The 16,288-nt window shown below is 35.5% G+C and overlaps 1 protein-coding gene across 1 annotated transcript; it reads left to right on the top strand.

The window, feature by feature from the left end:
- The first annotated feature begins 917 nt into the window (after positions 1–917).
- On the top strand, positions 918–7,100 carry LOC113780892. Its single transcript, XM_027326673.1, has 4 exons — positions 918–1,972; positions 2,261–3,076; positions 6,480–6,681; positions 6,984–7,100. The coding sequence occupies exons 1-4, from the start codon at positions 918–920 to the stop codon at positions 7,098–7,100; spliced, it is 2,190 nt and encodes a 729-aa protein (XP_027182474.1).
- The last annotated feature ends 9,188 nt before the right edge of the window (positions 7,101–16,288 follow it).

Raw genomic sequence — 16,288 nt, forward strand, 5'->3', positions numbered from 1 at the left:
GCACTTCAAGCTGCATCAGATATTCCTGGGAATGTTGCAAATGTTAAGAAGCTTCTAAAACATCCTGCCTTTGATTTACGCAATCCAAACAAGGTTCATTACACTTTATGTCTAGTTTCAGTTGGTAGATTCCCATCATTTTAGTGCTTAGTCTTGATATATTCTGCAGGCTTATTCATTAATTGAAGGATTCTGTGGATCGCATGTCAACTTTCATACAAAAGATGGATCAGGCTACAAATTCCTGGGAGAAATTGTAGTGCAGCTTGACAAATTGAACCCTCAGGTTTATTCAAGAACTTTCTTCAAATCTAATACTATTGTGAATTTGGTCATTTTAATGTCATACAAATAATTCCTCTTGAATTGCAGGTAGCTTCTTGAATGGTGTCAGCCTTCTCTAGGTGAAAGCGTTTTAATGAAACTCGACAAAATCTTGCCAAGGTAACAACTCAAATTTGACATTTTGTCTAGACATGATGGCATAGATATTTTACTGTGGGTTACTCAATATTGCTCTTGAAAATATTCTGTGAAAAGAGGTTACTTATTTATGAAATAGTTGAAATCATCATCAACTTTCTTCTTGGCTAGTCAAAGCATTTAGAAACACTTGTAGATACTTGCAGGCACACGATACTTGTTGCACGTTAAGCCTAGAATGGAGGGAGATTCGATGTACAAGAGCATGCTCTGATTGTTTGATCAGGATTTTGAAGAATCATGTGAGTTCATTTTCTCAACTTCTGTATTCTGATTGTTCAAATAACCTATTTTAATGCGGCTGTTGTCTTAAAGATAATTTTGGACCATACATTGTCTTTGCCTTTTTGGATCCTCTTTTTTTCCCAGTAACCACTAGGCATAGGCCATGAAGTCATCCCAGTTAAAGAAGAATTTCCACTTTTAAGTAAACAATGGGCAACCATTGTCTGACTGGATTAAAGATTGCCAAAGCCAGTCCTGCTATTTTCCACTTGTTTTTTGCAGATGACACCCTTATCTTCTGTAGAGCCAGCATTAAGGAGTCTGAACAAGTGAAGAGGATCTTGGAGTTGTATGAAGCAGCATCAGGACAACAGATTAACACAGATAAGTCATCTGTGTTCTTCAGCAAAAACACTGAGGAAAGCAATAAGGCAGAGATCCTCAGAATATTGGGGGGAATGAAGCAGGTGGACCAGAGTAAGTATCTTGGGCTACCAATGGTGATTGGCAGATCTAAAAGACAAGTCTTCAATTATATCAAGGAAAGAGTGATGGAGAAGATCAAAGGGTGGAAAGAAAAGCTGTTGAGCCAAGCTGGGAAGGAAGTGCTGCTAAAGTCTGTGATACTAGCAATGCCTGCCTATGCTATGAGTTGTTGCAGGCTGCCTAAGACCTTATGTCAGGACATAAGTGGAGAAATGGCTCGCTTTTGGTGGGGGGAGAGTGAGGGGAAGAGAAAGACTCATTGGGTGGGGTGGGGAAAGTTGGCTGAAATAAAAGGGAAAGGAGGCTTAGGCTTTAGGGACTTGCTGGATTTTAATAATGCCATGCTGGCTAAGATGTTATGGAGAATTCTGACACAACCCAATCTGTTATTAAGCAAGGTGTTAAAGGGGAAATACTTCAAAGGGGAAGCAATTTGGAAGACACAGATAAAGGCAGGGGACTCTTGGATATGGAAGAGCATTATGAGTGCAAGGGAGATGATGGAAAGAGGTATTAGGAAGAGAGTTGGAGATGGCACAACTGTGGATATCTGGAAAGATAGGTGGATTCCAGGTGAAGGTACGGGTATGGTGGCCACTCCAATGCCTGCAGGCTGTAATATCCTAAAGGTACATGAACTAATTCAGAACGGAAAGTGGAACAAAGCAATGATGGAAACTCTACTTAGTGAGAAAGACTGCAGAAAGATAGAAGAAATTCCAATTAGCTTATGTGCAGGGAAGGATAAGTTGGTGTGGCCATTTACAAAATCTGGGCAGTATTCTGTCAAAACAGGATATATACTGGCCAGAGAAATGAGAGGGGAATGGAGAAGGAAGGAATAATATGAGGCTAGTAATAGCAGGAATGAACCTAATTCTAAAGCCTGGAAGGTGCTGTGGGGTTTAGGTATTAAACATAAACTAAAACATTTTATATGGAGATGTTTACATGGTGTATTACCAGTCAATGAGGTGATCAAAAGGAGAATAGGTAGTGGGGAGGATAAATGCAGGTGCTATGGGGAGGGGACAGAAACCTTGAAGCATATGTTCTTCTTTTGTAGGCATGCTGAAAATATATGGAAGGCAGCTCCAATTGATTGGGATGGGCTTAAAGAGTTTAGGCATAGTTTTTGGCATTGGTGGAATAGCTTGATGGATGCACAAGACAGAATAGAAAGGAGGAACCACATTGCTTTGACTGTGAATATACTTTGGCAGATATGGAAATCAAGGAACCAAGTACAGTTCAATGAGATGAGCAACTGCCCAGGGAGAACAGCAGGTAAAGCTGTGCAGGAGTGGGCTGAATATAATGAGGTGAGGAATGGGGCTGATAATAAGGAGGTAATGGAGAAAGAACAGGGGGCAGGGATTAGCAGATGGTATCCACCCCCTCAGGGCTTTATAAAACTAAACACTGATGCAGCCTTGGTGTTGAAGGATAGGAGGATTGGGTGGGGAGTAGTGGCTAGAAGGGAGGATGGGGAGATTGTAGGGGCTTGGGCAGGGGGGGAGAGCAGAAATGGTATCCCAGCAGTTGAGGAGGCCTTAGCTATCAGAAAAGCTGTGATAAAGGCTAAACTATGTGGCTGGAACAAAGTAGAGATACAATCTGATTGTAAATTGCTGGTGGACAAGCTCAGGGGGAGGGATATGGATGATCCAGTCACGGGGACTATTTTACATGATGTTCTGATTTTAAGCCAAGGTTTTGTTACGTGTCAGTTCTCTTTTGTTAAAAGATGGGGCAATTGTGTGGCTCATAAGCTGGCAAAATTTGCCATAAACTTGTATGATGAAATTAGTTGGAAGGATTCCTTTCCAATTTGGCTTAATTGTTTAGCCAAAAATGATGTAGGAGCAGTTGCTCCAACAATGTAATTTCTACATAGCAATAAATCTGTTATCGTTTGGAAAAAAAAAGAGTAAACAATGGAACATCTGCTATGCAAAACCTGCCTTCATATTGCTTTAAGTTGTCATGGCATCTTGTTTTCTTCACCTCACCCTTCATTAACCCATAAATTCGATAAGAGGAACGATGGAAAAATAAAAAATCTAAGGAAAGAACTTGATCTTCAATTCCGAGACATACCTTTGTTTGGAAAAAAATGTAAAAGGTTTAGTTCTCCTTTGCCCAATGTTGATGGGCAACAAGATCCCCTATACTTTTAAACTTGTTATCACATATATCGCAACTGAACTTCAGGTGACCATGAACAGAAATATTGTGCTTCAACACTGTATCACGACTCGAAATGTGCATTCACAGTCGGAATGGTAACACCACCATTGAACTCCGGGTGGCGGAGCTCAGGGTTCTTATTCTTTTTTTGGCATATTTAAACCTAAAAAAGAAACGTATAAGAACGACAAATTAGAAATTAAAAAAATAAAATCAAAATAATAGCAAAAGAAAAGGAAAAATAATCCGAAGCTGCATGTTTTGTCATCACAACTATCACAAAAAACAAAAACACTGAGTTCTAAGCAGCGATAGAAATTCCAAAGAAATTGTAAAGAAAGAAGAAATGGGTGTTCCAAGAGACGGAAAGAAGAAGCAAAATTCGCAGGGACCTCAAGAAAGCCTACTGGTCCTTAAACCCTACAAAACTACGACGAAGAGACAGAAGCAAGAACGCAAGAAAAAAAAGAAGAAGAAGAAGGAAAAGAAAAAAAACGAACTTCTCCCAGATTATCCCTGCAACATCGATCATAAAAATGGATCAGCCATAAACTTAACTGCTAAATCAAGAACCAAACCAAAAGAAATCAACCGTAACCATATCAGGAGGTGCTCCTCAAGCTGAAAAGCTTCCTTGAATTTCGTAAGACAGGTTGGGCACTGGAAGACCCAAATCAAAAAGTGCAAATGAAAATTTTTGATTAATTTTAATTTATTTTTAACCATTAGATATAGTAATGTTTTTGTTAGTTATATTAAATATGCCTAAAATCAAAATTTTAAAGTCTACATTTGCTTTGATTAAAATACAGAAGACCAATTAATTTAGTACATAGACATTTGGTTTGAGTATACTTTTTTTTATTATGACATTGTACTAAAATTTATATGTGTGGTCAACTAATTTGTAGCTTTGTCTATATTACACATTGCAGGTAACTTTTTTAATATGAGAATTGTTGACCCATTGATTGTAATTGATGTTCTTATTATGAACGAACGTTTTTAATTTGATATCCTACATTTTCAATTTTAGAAGAATTACCTGCGAGATTTTTTAATTATTTTAAATGGAGTTACTTTAGTTTGATGAAGAATTCAATAAAATTAGTTAATGGGTATGGGTAATAGTTAATCCAAACAGTTGGATATGGCAATAAGATTAAATCCCTCGAATCATCTATTAAGGTCTAGTGAGACACTCGTATAAATAAACAAATACTGGTTCCATAAGAGTGATGTTTACTGCAAAAATCATGACATATTTGAGGAATAGATACAAAGTATAATAATTTCTAAAATTACAGAGATGGACTATCATTTAATTTACATATGACCATATGCTGTTCAAAATAGGATTTTCCTATTTACCATAGATGGACGGTGGTAGTAGAAAGAAGAATCCCAATAGTTGAAGTTGGTGAAAGTGAAGAAAGATAAAGCGATAAAATTATAATTAAGTCGTACTTCCGTAAGCATTCACTCATACAAAATATGTTGAAGGTAACTATTCTAGATTGTTTCGGGGCATCTCTTCTCTAGTAGTAGATGGTCGATCTCGATCTTTGTTTAATGATCTTATACTTTCTTAGGCCTTGAATGGATTGCTGCAAGAATCAGTTTTGAACTTGTCTCAAGCATTGACTATTCTCCAAATCAATTGTTTCAAGCAAGTTTTTTTCTTTCATTTTCTTTGTTTCTTCTATTATAACTTATTGATTATTTAAACTATTGATTATTTAACTTATTACTTATTGATTATTTAAACTATTCTTTGTTTCTTCTATTTTAACTTATTGATTATTTAACTTATTGAAGCATCATTTTTTTGTCTGTTGTTTTTTTCCTCTTTTTGTGAATTAAAATTTTGTAATGGTTGTTATTTTTCCATTATTTTTATTCATATCTGAATGTTCACCTTGAAACCAAAATTTTACAATTTCTTTGGATTGTAATTTTTCAAGAATGTGTGGGAGAAAAAAGTTACTGTAACATTTTTTTAAAATGTAAAATATATGAAGTAAAAATGGTAATTAGATAATGTGTAAATAGAACATTCACATAAAATATATAAATTTTTTAACTAAATGCTACAATCCAAATAGGGCCTTGGTTTTGTTCCTATCCTCATACAAGTAATTTTACTATTTAGGGAGTTTTCTCAATGTTCACTTTTTAAACCTAAATTTTGTTTGGATTTAAGTGTTTTTCAAAAATAAAATTTTCAAATACAATGTCATAATAACAACTCTAAAAACTTCATCCTACCTTTCACATTTCAATTCTGAAGAAGAATGTTGGCAATTGGCCGATCTATGCAACTCTTCCCGATGAGGTGAATTGTATATATGTCAGTTACTCGCCGAACCTCTAGCAATATTGCATCGCAGGATTGTTAAAAAGGGTAATAAGGCTGTCCCCCAGTGGTTAATACAATGGACCAATTCATTTCCTAAAGATGCTACGTGGGAATATTCGTTTGCATCCGGCAAAAATTTTTTCACTTCAGTTCTTGAGGGCAAGGATATTTTCAAGAGGGTGCATTTGATATGCAAATTTCATTCTTGCAGCAATTTTCCAATTCTACCCATTCTTGTAACCAACTACTGAGTTGGAAGGCTAAGCTGGCAAGTAGTTAGTGCAAGAATCAATAGTTAGTTAGTCAGTTACGGATACGGAAGAATAAGAAGAAGGAAAGTGTGTGTAATTGTAATCAGAGTTTCCATTGTATCATTTTCTGAGTTTTTCTTTACAAATTCTTCTCTTACATTTATGGAAAATGCTCAAGCAGCAACATTCATCATGCTATGGAAGTGTTACAAGTACGATAAAGGAGTTTAAAAAAGAGAAAATTTTTCAAAACCACAACAATGATAAACATACGGCATAGTACATTCATATGTACATAATAGTTTACATTCACATGTTAGAATAGACAAGAAGAGATCAACTTATATTTGACAACAATAGTTAGAGGTAAGTGTATTTGGATTTTCATTGTATAGTACATTCACATGTATATAATTATTCACATGATGTGACTCTTGAATTGCATTTCTATTTTTCTCCTATTGCTGATTGTTTGTCTGTTACAGGGAACCTACTGAGCAGGATACTAAGCATGCAATGGAAACTAAGGCATTTTTTGATTTTATAGATCTTGGTATGCTAAAGAAAATAATGAAGTCAAGCAGACACATTTCTGAATATGGCAGCGAAGAGTATAACGGAATTAAAAGAGTGAGACTTGAGATTGCTCTAATGTTCGGATATCTAACGATTTATGTTGAAGAAGAGGTAAAAGCTTTCTTACCTTTAGACATGTAAAACTGTGTTTAGCCTTATGTTCTCTATCTCTCACACCCACACGCATATGCACAAGCACACATACGCATGGGCACGTTATAATGTGATTATTGTAGATCAACAATGTCCCCACCAGAATCTGGTGGTTTGAGTATTTTGACTTCGTGATCAAGATCTCAAAACAGGGGAATTCTTTTGTATAAAAAATATTGATTTGGCATATTGAATTTGCTCGACCTTTTGAACTAGTGGCTCTGGAATTTTTTTTAACTTGTGAATTTTACATGTGATAGAATAATCAGGTAGGGGCTACGGAAGCAGCAATAGAAATAGTAACTCTTTTAGTAGCATTTTTGGAAGATTTATATGTGCTGTGTGAAAGAGATATAGATGTAGGGGCTGTTCAGTGAAACTCTATAATCCTTTATTGCATTTTAGGTGGAAGGTGTTTGGTTATTAAAAAATTGAGCTTCGTGTTTATTTATGTTTATTGACTACTTTTTTTTATTGTTTGATTCTATTGTTACTGAATGCAAGCACCTGTCAAGATTAGTTGTTTGTATACTAAGTCATCTTTTGGACATCATAGATAAAATTGAATAGCTTCATTAGCCCTCTTATTTTCACAGGACAAACATTTTGGTTTGATGCATTCTACTAAGGCCTCCAGAGGCCAAAGAGATCATGACTTTTGACCCTTTATTGGTGTGCAAATTATGCCCCTGAGCCATCAAACTTCAACATACTTAGAATTATGGAATAGTAGGATATAGACACTGTGAGACCCCGGTAAGTCCTTAAGTTTGATAGTAGGTGAGGTGACTTAATTGCGCGGTAAAATTGGGTTTTAAGGCTAGTGAGAAAACCCTAATTTGGATTATTTATGAAACCCTAGTTTTGTATTAATCATAAGTTCGAGTTGTAGTTAAAGTTAGTTATTCTAGTATGTGTTTTAGAGCAGGTAAGTATAGGATTTGAATTGTTTTATAAAGGATAAGTAGGTTTTACAAGGTTAGAAAACCCTAAACTAGCAAAACCTCTAGTATTATAATCCATTGGAAACCCTAAGTTAGGTTTAAAACCCTAATTTTGCTTACGACAAAAATATTGTTGTTTAGTTGCTTTTATGTGGGTTAAGATATGACTAAGTATAGGTAATTACTATAGGAGGATGATTAGTGAAGGAACTAAGTACAATTATGTATTTTGGATTAGATTAAGTTAATGATCTATGGACTAATTTGAAAAGAAATAAATGTTTATGGGCAAGAGTCAATCACATGCAAAGTTGGAATGTAAGGGCTAAAGAGAAAAATTGAAGCTTTTATGTGATCAGTTGTTAGGGAAAATATCTTCTTACGCTTTGACTAAGTTTATATCATAAGAGTTGTTAGATAATCATAAGAAATAAGCAAACCAAAAACTAAGAGAGAAAGAGCCGAAAGGGAGAGAAAAGGTTTTGTTTCTTGCATTTGTTTTCCATTAATCTTGAGTTTGGATCTTGGAGGAATAACTTGGAGCTTGAGTTTTGGAAGATTAACCTAAGAAACTTGTAACTAGAAGGTAAGAATCTTACTTGAAAACTTTGTAAAGTTAGGGTTGATCTTTGATGGATTAAAATGATGTTTCATGGAGTTGTTTTAATGTATTGTTGCTTATGAGATGCTTGTGAAGGAATTTTATGGTTTATTTTGGTGGATTGTGGAAGTATGAGATTTGGCCATCGTGATGGATAATTATGGTTTCATGCTTAAATGTTAATTAGTAGGTTGTTCTTGTTGATTTAGCTTGCATACGGTATGTTGGATGGTTGGTTTTATTTGATGGGTTGGTTGTTGACAAAATCTGATTTAGACCATGAAACCCTAATCTCCATTAAGTTAGTTTAGCTTGGCTAGAATTTAGTTGGTTAGGGTTTGGTTAATAGGTTGTTAGATTAAGTTCATTGGTGCAAATAAAGTGAGGTTAGGAATTATGGTTAGTGTTTGGTAATTTTATGATGACTTAGAGGGAAAGTTTCAGACCATTTGTAGGTCATTTAGAAGTTAGTATATGTGTGCAATTGGTTAGGAAGCTTGCATGAGAACTATAACAACGGACCATGCGTTTGCGACGTGTAAAAACGGTTAAACTGGAAAACAAGGCAGCCAGAATCTGAATTTTGGCTATGTTTTTCTTTGTGCTACGTACTGATTCAAGATTTTCCCAAAACATGAAAGTTGTAGCTTCTTAAGTGCTTGTTGTGTCTGCAAAATTTCAGGACAAACGGATCTGTGTAACCTGAGTTATGGCCAAAACTCTCACTTTTGTTCTAAACTCTGACGTGTGCTACGTTTCTTGATTTTGCTTCTGACCGTACTCAATTCATATTGATAACAAAGGAACTGGGTATTGAGGTCTTCATAAGACTTGTAGATCTTTGTTTCAGCTTCAAAACGGTATAAAGTATATCCAAATCCGAGTTCCGTAACTCTAGTTATACCCAAAACAAAATCGAGTGTTAGAACTGCCTTTGAAGTTGGACAGTTCTGACAGGAAGTTTGGACCCATTTTTCCTTATGCTCTGTACTGATTCAGCTTTTGGTCAAAACACAAAATTTATAGCCTTATAAATGAGCTTTCGAACACCTCTAGAATTTCTCGATTTCGATCTCTGAGTCATGAGTTATAGTCGTTCAAACAGGGCCTGCTTGGTAACCTAAAGTGAAACGGCTGGGATTGTCTTGTGCATATTTGTCCTAGTTCTATTGAGATCTGGCTTGAGGTATCTTCAGGAAAGTTGTAGCCTTTCTTCTTAGATTAACAACGGTACCTTATGCACTTCGATCTGATAATCGTAGCCTGAAAATTGATCAAAATAGTTCTAGGTGCCAAATCTGCTCTTTTCCGTTTGCCGGCCGTTTCCATTTTCGTCTGCCATTTCCGCGCATGCATGTGCCAATTTTGCCGTTTTGCTTGATTTATGCATTCTAGTAGCCGTTTATGGAATAATATAGTACAATCTTCTATTTCAGACGGTGGTGAGTTAGACGGAGCCGGTGGGGCCTACTAGCTATCACACGCGAAGTGATTTTCGCCCTTGTGCTATCTTTGTGTTTTGTGTAAGTATTCAGGCCGTTTTGTGTATAACTTGCTTATGTGCTTTGATGTGAATGAGAGGGTACTTAGGCGAGGGTGTACTTGATCACACTCGACCTAAACCCTAATTTGCACTTGTGTTTATCTATGAGATGTATATATATGAATTATTTGGATGTTGAACCCCTTGAACTTGTAGTTCGGGGTGATGTTTGTGGGCCCAATCTCAAGACCTAAATGGACTATTCGAGTCGGCCGGGGTTTGGTCGAAACCAGTCCAACCTAGTCTTGAGGTCATCAAGTTTGTGAACTAAGTTTGTGAACCAAGTTTGTGAACTGAGCTTGTGAATCAAGTTCAATTTCGTTTCGTTTGCTCGAGCTATTTTGTGAGGTGACTGGCCAGTGAGGGTGATAAGGTGTTAGGTGGGAGTACAAGTGGAGTTCTACGGACCATTATTTGTGGTCGACGGAGTGTCGACAGGAGGTTACACGTGGCACATGATTTGGCTTTGGAGCCAACTTGTATCCTTAATTTGTGTTGTTACTTTTATACTTACGATTTGATAGCTTTGTGACGAAATTATTTGTTTTAATGTGAAATTTACGCTTTTATTCCTGTTTACTTAATAAGCATATAGTTTACCCTTTTTCCTTTGTTTTCCTTAATAGGGGACGACGCAAGGAACCCTTTTGGCACTATCACTAGTATAGAGAGTTTTCGATTACCATAGTTGGGCAATTAAAATGTTTCTTATTGTTTTGGTGACTTGTATAAGAACCCTCCTTAGGGTCTACTTTTTGTTTTTGGTTGTTATCATAGGGTGATGTAGTAGTTTGAATATCTACTTTTGTGGATGTAAATAGAATTTTTTTTTTGGTTTATATCTATAGATAGTGAATAGTACTCTTTTGGCTTATTTAGCTTTTATTGTTTTGCGTTTTCGAGTCCTGGCGCGAGTTAGGCAAGCGTCCCGCCGATACCCTCGAGTTCGCCCTTAGGAAAAGTGGGGGCGCCACAAACACGCACAATATTGGAATGCTTTAGTATTGCTATTATAGGTTGATCACTGGTATTTTGCACGATATTATGTTATTTGTAACTGGAAATACCATTTGCATAGTTCTATCTACATTTGATTTAAGAAATGTGGTCATGTTTCTAAATTTATATTGATGGATTAAAGAAACTTTTGTAACTTGATTTGTTGTTAGTAAAAATCTACATCTGTTATTGCATACTGATTCTGTGGATCAAATCTCCTTCAATATGCTGATTCCTTCTTTTTGAAACTACAGATGGACATTGGCTCATTAACTGGATGCAATTTCTATTCAAAACCCTAGGTAATAAAAAATATGTAAAAAGTAAATTGCAATGCAACAATAAAAAAAACAACAAAAAGTGAGCTTACCCTTTTTTCACTTTAGTCTCTTCCTGCTACCCCAATTCATTTACTTCTTGATTCTTTCCCTTCTGTTACAGGGATGGAAGAAAGAAGTTTTTTGATAATATTGCTCGATACCGATGTTTATTCAACGATAATTCCTCAATGTCTTTCTAGTCTTTTTATGGGGTCTATTATTTCTTCATCTGCTTATGATACTAGTTACTTGAATATCTTTATCTGAATATTGTGTTTTATCTATCTTGCTTACTCCTCCAACAATGTAACCCTTGAAAGAGGGGCTTATGGGAGGGAGAGGGAGGAGTAGGAGGAGGTTATGCAGCTATGAAGGTAGTTTATGCTATTTCCAGTTTCAAGAGCAATACAAGTTCATATATTCTGCAGTTATTTTTATAAGTGTTCCACAGTGTGAAAATTGACACTGTTCGTCAGGCATTTGATTTTATGGTGATTTCTATGTAGATATTCTATTGTGCAAGTTTCAGTAGCTGCCAGATCATGGTTAAGGCCTTATAATTGGGATGACTTTTTGGAAATTTTTAGAACTGCCACATTTCTTTACTTAGAAGTATTTTCACCTTTCAAGAAGTCAGAGGGGACGACTCTTCAAAGTAAGATGCTCCTCAGTACTGCAAATCCATAAGTAAGAGTTTAATGTTTGGACAGGAAGAAAACGGCATGAGCAAGCTCTCTTTGGAAAATGTGTCGTGTAATGAACCGGTGTATTTTGAATAGATTTTACTTAATGACTTATTATGGCAAATAAAGAATTACCGAAGTTTCTTAGAAATTCATATTGTCCATCTCTTACAAATTTTTACACCTTCAAGAAGTTGGTAGGGAAAACTCTTCCAAGTAAGATTCGCCTCAACATTGCAAATTCTTGAAGGGTAGGAGACACATATCAAGAAAGCAAGGGAATGGCATAGGCAAGCCTTCTTTGGAGATTGTCTATTATGTAGTGTGCTAGTGTATTTCTAATAGATATATTTGCTCTTTCATTTCCCGTTATATAGAAATTTTTTGAATTTGTAGGATAACCCTTTATTGTCTTACAAGGATTTCCACTTTCAAGAAGGTAGCAGGGACAATTCTCTAAAGCTAGATGCAGTTTGACATTGTGAATCCACAGAAGGCAGAAGTTACATATCTGGAATGGGCAAGACCTATTAGGAGATTGTTTATTCTGTAATGACCCTGTGTATTTGTGATGGATGCTATTGTTTTTCAATATAATTGAAGCTATGATATCTGAAGTGTGATATCTAGGTTGTGGATGAGAGCGAGGTCCTGGATGAGCTTCCACGAGGATGGATAAAAGGAATTAGGGCCAGAAAACAAAACACAGCTGAGGATCGAGTAATTTGATTTCTTCTCTTTACAGCTTCCTATCTCTTTCTCTCTCTCTCTCTCTCTCTCTCTCTCTCTCTCCGGGCGTATGTTTTTGCATCTATTTTTTTGCAATTGTGATGATATTTGTCACTGAAGTAGACATTTGCATAACTATAAATTAGAGTGGTTGTTAATATTGTTCCTCATCTTGCATCAGCATGCAATGCAATTATGAGTATTGTTTTCTAATTATGGAAAGGTATTGAATTATGAATCTATTTTTTTTCTTTGCGTTCTTTTGCAGTACTATATAGATCCTGTGATTGGATATGAGTTTTGCTCCAAGAAGAATGCTTTGCTCTATCTAGTGTTTGGAGACGTTGGTCGCTCCGCTGTCACAACAAAGAAAAGAAACACAAGTGATCTGGAACTAGTTGAGTATCAAGTCTCTAAAAGTGTACACCTTGCATGAACATGTTATTATTTCTTTCTTGTTTCTAATTTCTCCATTTACCCAATTACTAGTAGGGAATTGAAATTTGAAAAAGTATGGTAGTTCATGGTCCTTTATCATCGTGAGTTGCACCTAACCTTTTTTTAATTTTATTTTCTTTTTTCTATTTCTTTTCTCTTGTATTTGTACCGGATAAAATAGGTAGGGTCAAGATAATTCTTAAACATAAGTTCCGCTGGACCTTTTTAAATTTTATTTTCATTTTTCCATTTCATTTATTTTCTCTTTTTTAATTTTATTTTCAAGATTACACATCAATTGTAGGGATGGCAACGGGGCGGAGTTGGGGCGGGGGACCCCTCCCCCACCTCCCGCCCCGTTGCCTATTAATTTCCCCAGACCCCGGCCCCGTCCCCTGCCTCCCACTCCCCCCGCCCCGCCCAGCTTCTCTGCTGGTGCCCCCGCGGGGTTAATAAAATTGTTCTCGCAGGTAGGGCTGTCAACGGGTCGGGTCCGGGCCGGAATTCATTATTCCGGATCCGGACCTGAATTACTATACCGGGCCCGGATCCGACCCGTTTATCCGACGGGTCTTTTATTCTATGTTCCGGATCCGGATCCGGCGGGTCCCGGATTCGGGTCGAGTCTACCCGAACAAATTTAGCAAAATTTATAATTTCTAATAAAAATGAGAAAAAAATATATTTGTAAACTAATTTCTAACTAATGCAAAGAAAAAATCAAATAAGAAAAGAAAATAAATTGACTTTATTCAATTACGTCACCCTAATCAAATTATATTGATAAATATATATATTTTAAATTATTAATTCATTTATATCCGGATCCGGATCTAATACGGGTCGGAATACTATATTCCGTATCCGACCCGTTTTTTTGTTTGACAAAACGGATCCGAATCCGGATCCGAAAAATGGAATTAAATCCCTACCCATACCCGCAATAATTTCACGGATTCTGTCCAGATCCGGGTCTAGACCCGACCCGTTGACAGGCCTACTCGCAGGATTAATAAAATTTTATTATAGTTAAATTTTAATAAATAATCAAGTACTAAAATATCAACACATCATGAAGTTATTATTCATTGTAATTTTACAATTGAAACTCATAAAAACAATCAAACAAAAGTTATTTGAATACAATCCAACATTATGAAATAAATACAACTAAAATAGTCAAGTTTTCACTTTTGGTACAAATATAATCACTAATTCATTATTGTGTTTGTGTTTTTTTTTGAGAAAAAAGTGTTATTCTATTAAGTGTAATTTGAAATTTAGTATAAATGTATTAGTAAATTTAATATAACTAATTAATAAATTCTATTAGTAGACATGTCTAATTATTCATATAATTGATAATATCAATTATATTACATACATTAATATACATTATATAATACATCTAACTAATAATATCATTATCATAAGTTTATAACTAATTAAATTACATATTATATATATTTATTTATATATACTTTTTTTTGCGGGTGGCGGGGCGGGGGATGGAGTGGGGGATTATACCCCTGCCCCCGGCCCCGTTTCTAAACGGGGGGAAAAAATTCCCCCCCGCCCCAACCCCCGCCCCCATTGCCATCCATAATCAATTGCCATCAGATTCTAACGGTAATATTCATCATGTCATCGTGCATGTTTCAAGGCCTCCCACTTATTTTTTTTTTTAAAGTGTTCATGCTAAGAACATAAACAATCATGGGTAATTATAAGATAAGATCCTTCCGATGTGTTAAGAGAATGCCTAGAATGATTATTTCTTCTCTTTCATTTTCTTAATTGAAGAAATAATTGAAAAATAAAATAGCAAGTACAAAAATGAGTAATAACCCCCAGTATAGACTGGTACGATTCAGATCAACGTTTTGTTCATTTAGGTTTTGATTGTTTCGTGACTCTATAATTCGGATGTAGTTTTATAATTAGATGAATTGCATAGCTAAAATTGATCCAAAAAAAAAAGATGGTAGGCACAACTAGGCCGCGAATAGCCAACCATCGTACCGTAAAAACTGAATAGGTTCGATATATAGTCATTAAAGCCTCCTAAAAGGATATACTAAATTCATCAAGTTGTTAGAAAGGATCAAAACAACTAGTTATTAATGAGTGTGTTTGAATTGTAAATTATTTAAAATAATTTTGTGAAAAATGTACTGTAACACTTTGTTGATATGATGTATGTGAGATAAAAGGGTGATTGAAAAATATGTTAATGATACAAGTAAGTCAATGTGTGTAAATAAGGTGTAATAATTCTTAATCCAAACACACTCAATGGAATTCCCTACTAACTTTCTATGAAATACTCACCTGGTTGAGGGCTTTCAAACCCATCATAAACTAAACAAGTGCCGACAAATGGCCAACTAGCAATGAATAGGAAAGGTAGTGTAATGCTACAATTGAACCAGTATCGAATAATGGTAATAATATCAGCAAAAGAACATTCTCCTATGCTTCCAAACATGCTGAACTCCATATATTCTTGTATAGTCAAACGGGATTGATTCTGTAAAAAATGAGATCAGTAAATGTTAATTCACTAAAATTTTTTGGTGATAGCCCATGGTGCTACTGCTAACGATGTCGATAGTGGTAGATGGCTAATGAATTTAACAAGGAGCAATGACTACTGACTTGATACTAATAAGAATTAAGGCTTGATGATCATGGCAGGGGAAAGACTCAAGAATAAAAATGGGCAATTTGAGGAAATGAGAAAGGAAGAGGAAGGAGCAAGGGAGAATTTGGAAACGTGGATAAATAGGCTAAAGAAAGAAGAGTCGTGACTAGATGACAGTGGTTGTGGAGATGGTCAAGAAGAAGCTTTCTTGAGATTATAAAAATTACACAAACCTCCCTTCTCTTAATGGTTAAGGAACAAAATAAGCCCAAGATGCTGATGCATGACAAATTTACCTTTGAGTATTCTATAATACCCTCCTCTTAATCTAAAGGAAAAAAATATGTTGCTCCAAAAGTTCTTCTTAAATTGCCAAATATAGGTTTCAAGCCAAACAATATCAAATATGTGATATTGATATTGTTTGTGATTAATTTTGTTTATGTGATGTTGCTATTAATATCAAAAAATATGTTGCTCCAAAAGTGCTTCTTATATTTTGTTTATGTGATTAATGGTCTCAATATCAAATATATATGGGTGAAATGCTTGATATTTGTATCATCAATTTTTTTCTTATTTTTTCCACAGCTGTCATGCAACTTTTGCCTCTATCTTTTTATTGTTCAATGAAAAAGGGCAGAGGAAGAGTAGGGATATGAAT

Source organism: Coffea eugenioides, chromosome 8 (assembly GCF_003713205.1).
Source record: "Coffea eugenioides isolate CCC68of chromosome 8, Ceug_1.0, whole genome shotgun sequence".
NCBI lineage: Eukaryota > Viridiplantae > Streptophyta > Magnoliopsida > Gentianales > Rubiaceae > Coffea > Coffea eugenioides.

Bases quoted from the DNA above. Each gene is read 5' to 3' on its own strand.
- LOC113780892 (XM_027326673.1), top strand. From the start codon at position 918: ATGGGCAACCATTGTCTGACTGGATTAAAGATTGCCAAAGCCAGTCCT. The intron at 3,077-6,479 runs GTAATTTCTACA...TGTCTGTTACAG, and splicing joins GGAGCAGTTGCTCCAACAAT to GGAACCTACTGAGCAGGATA. The intron at 6,682-6,983 runs GTAAAAGCTTTC...TACATGTGATAG, and splicing joins CGATTTATGTTGAAGAAGAG to AATAATCAGGTAGGGGCTAC.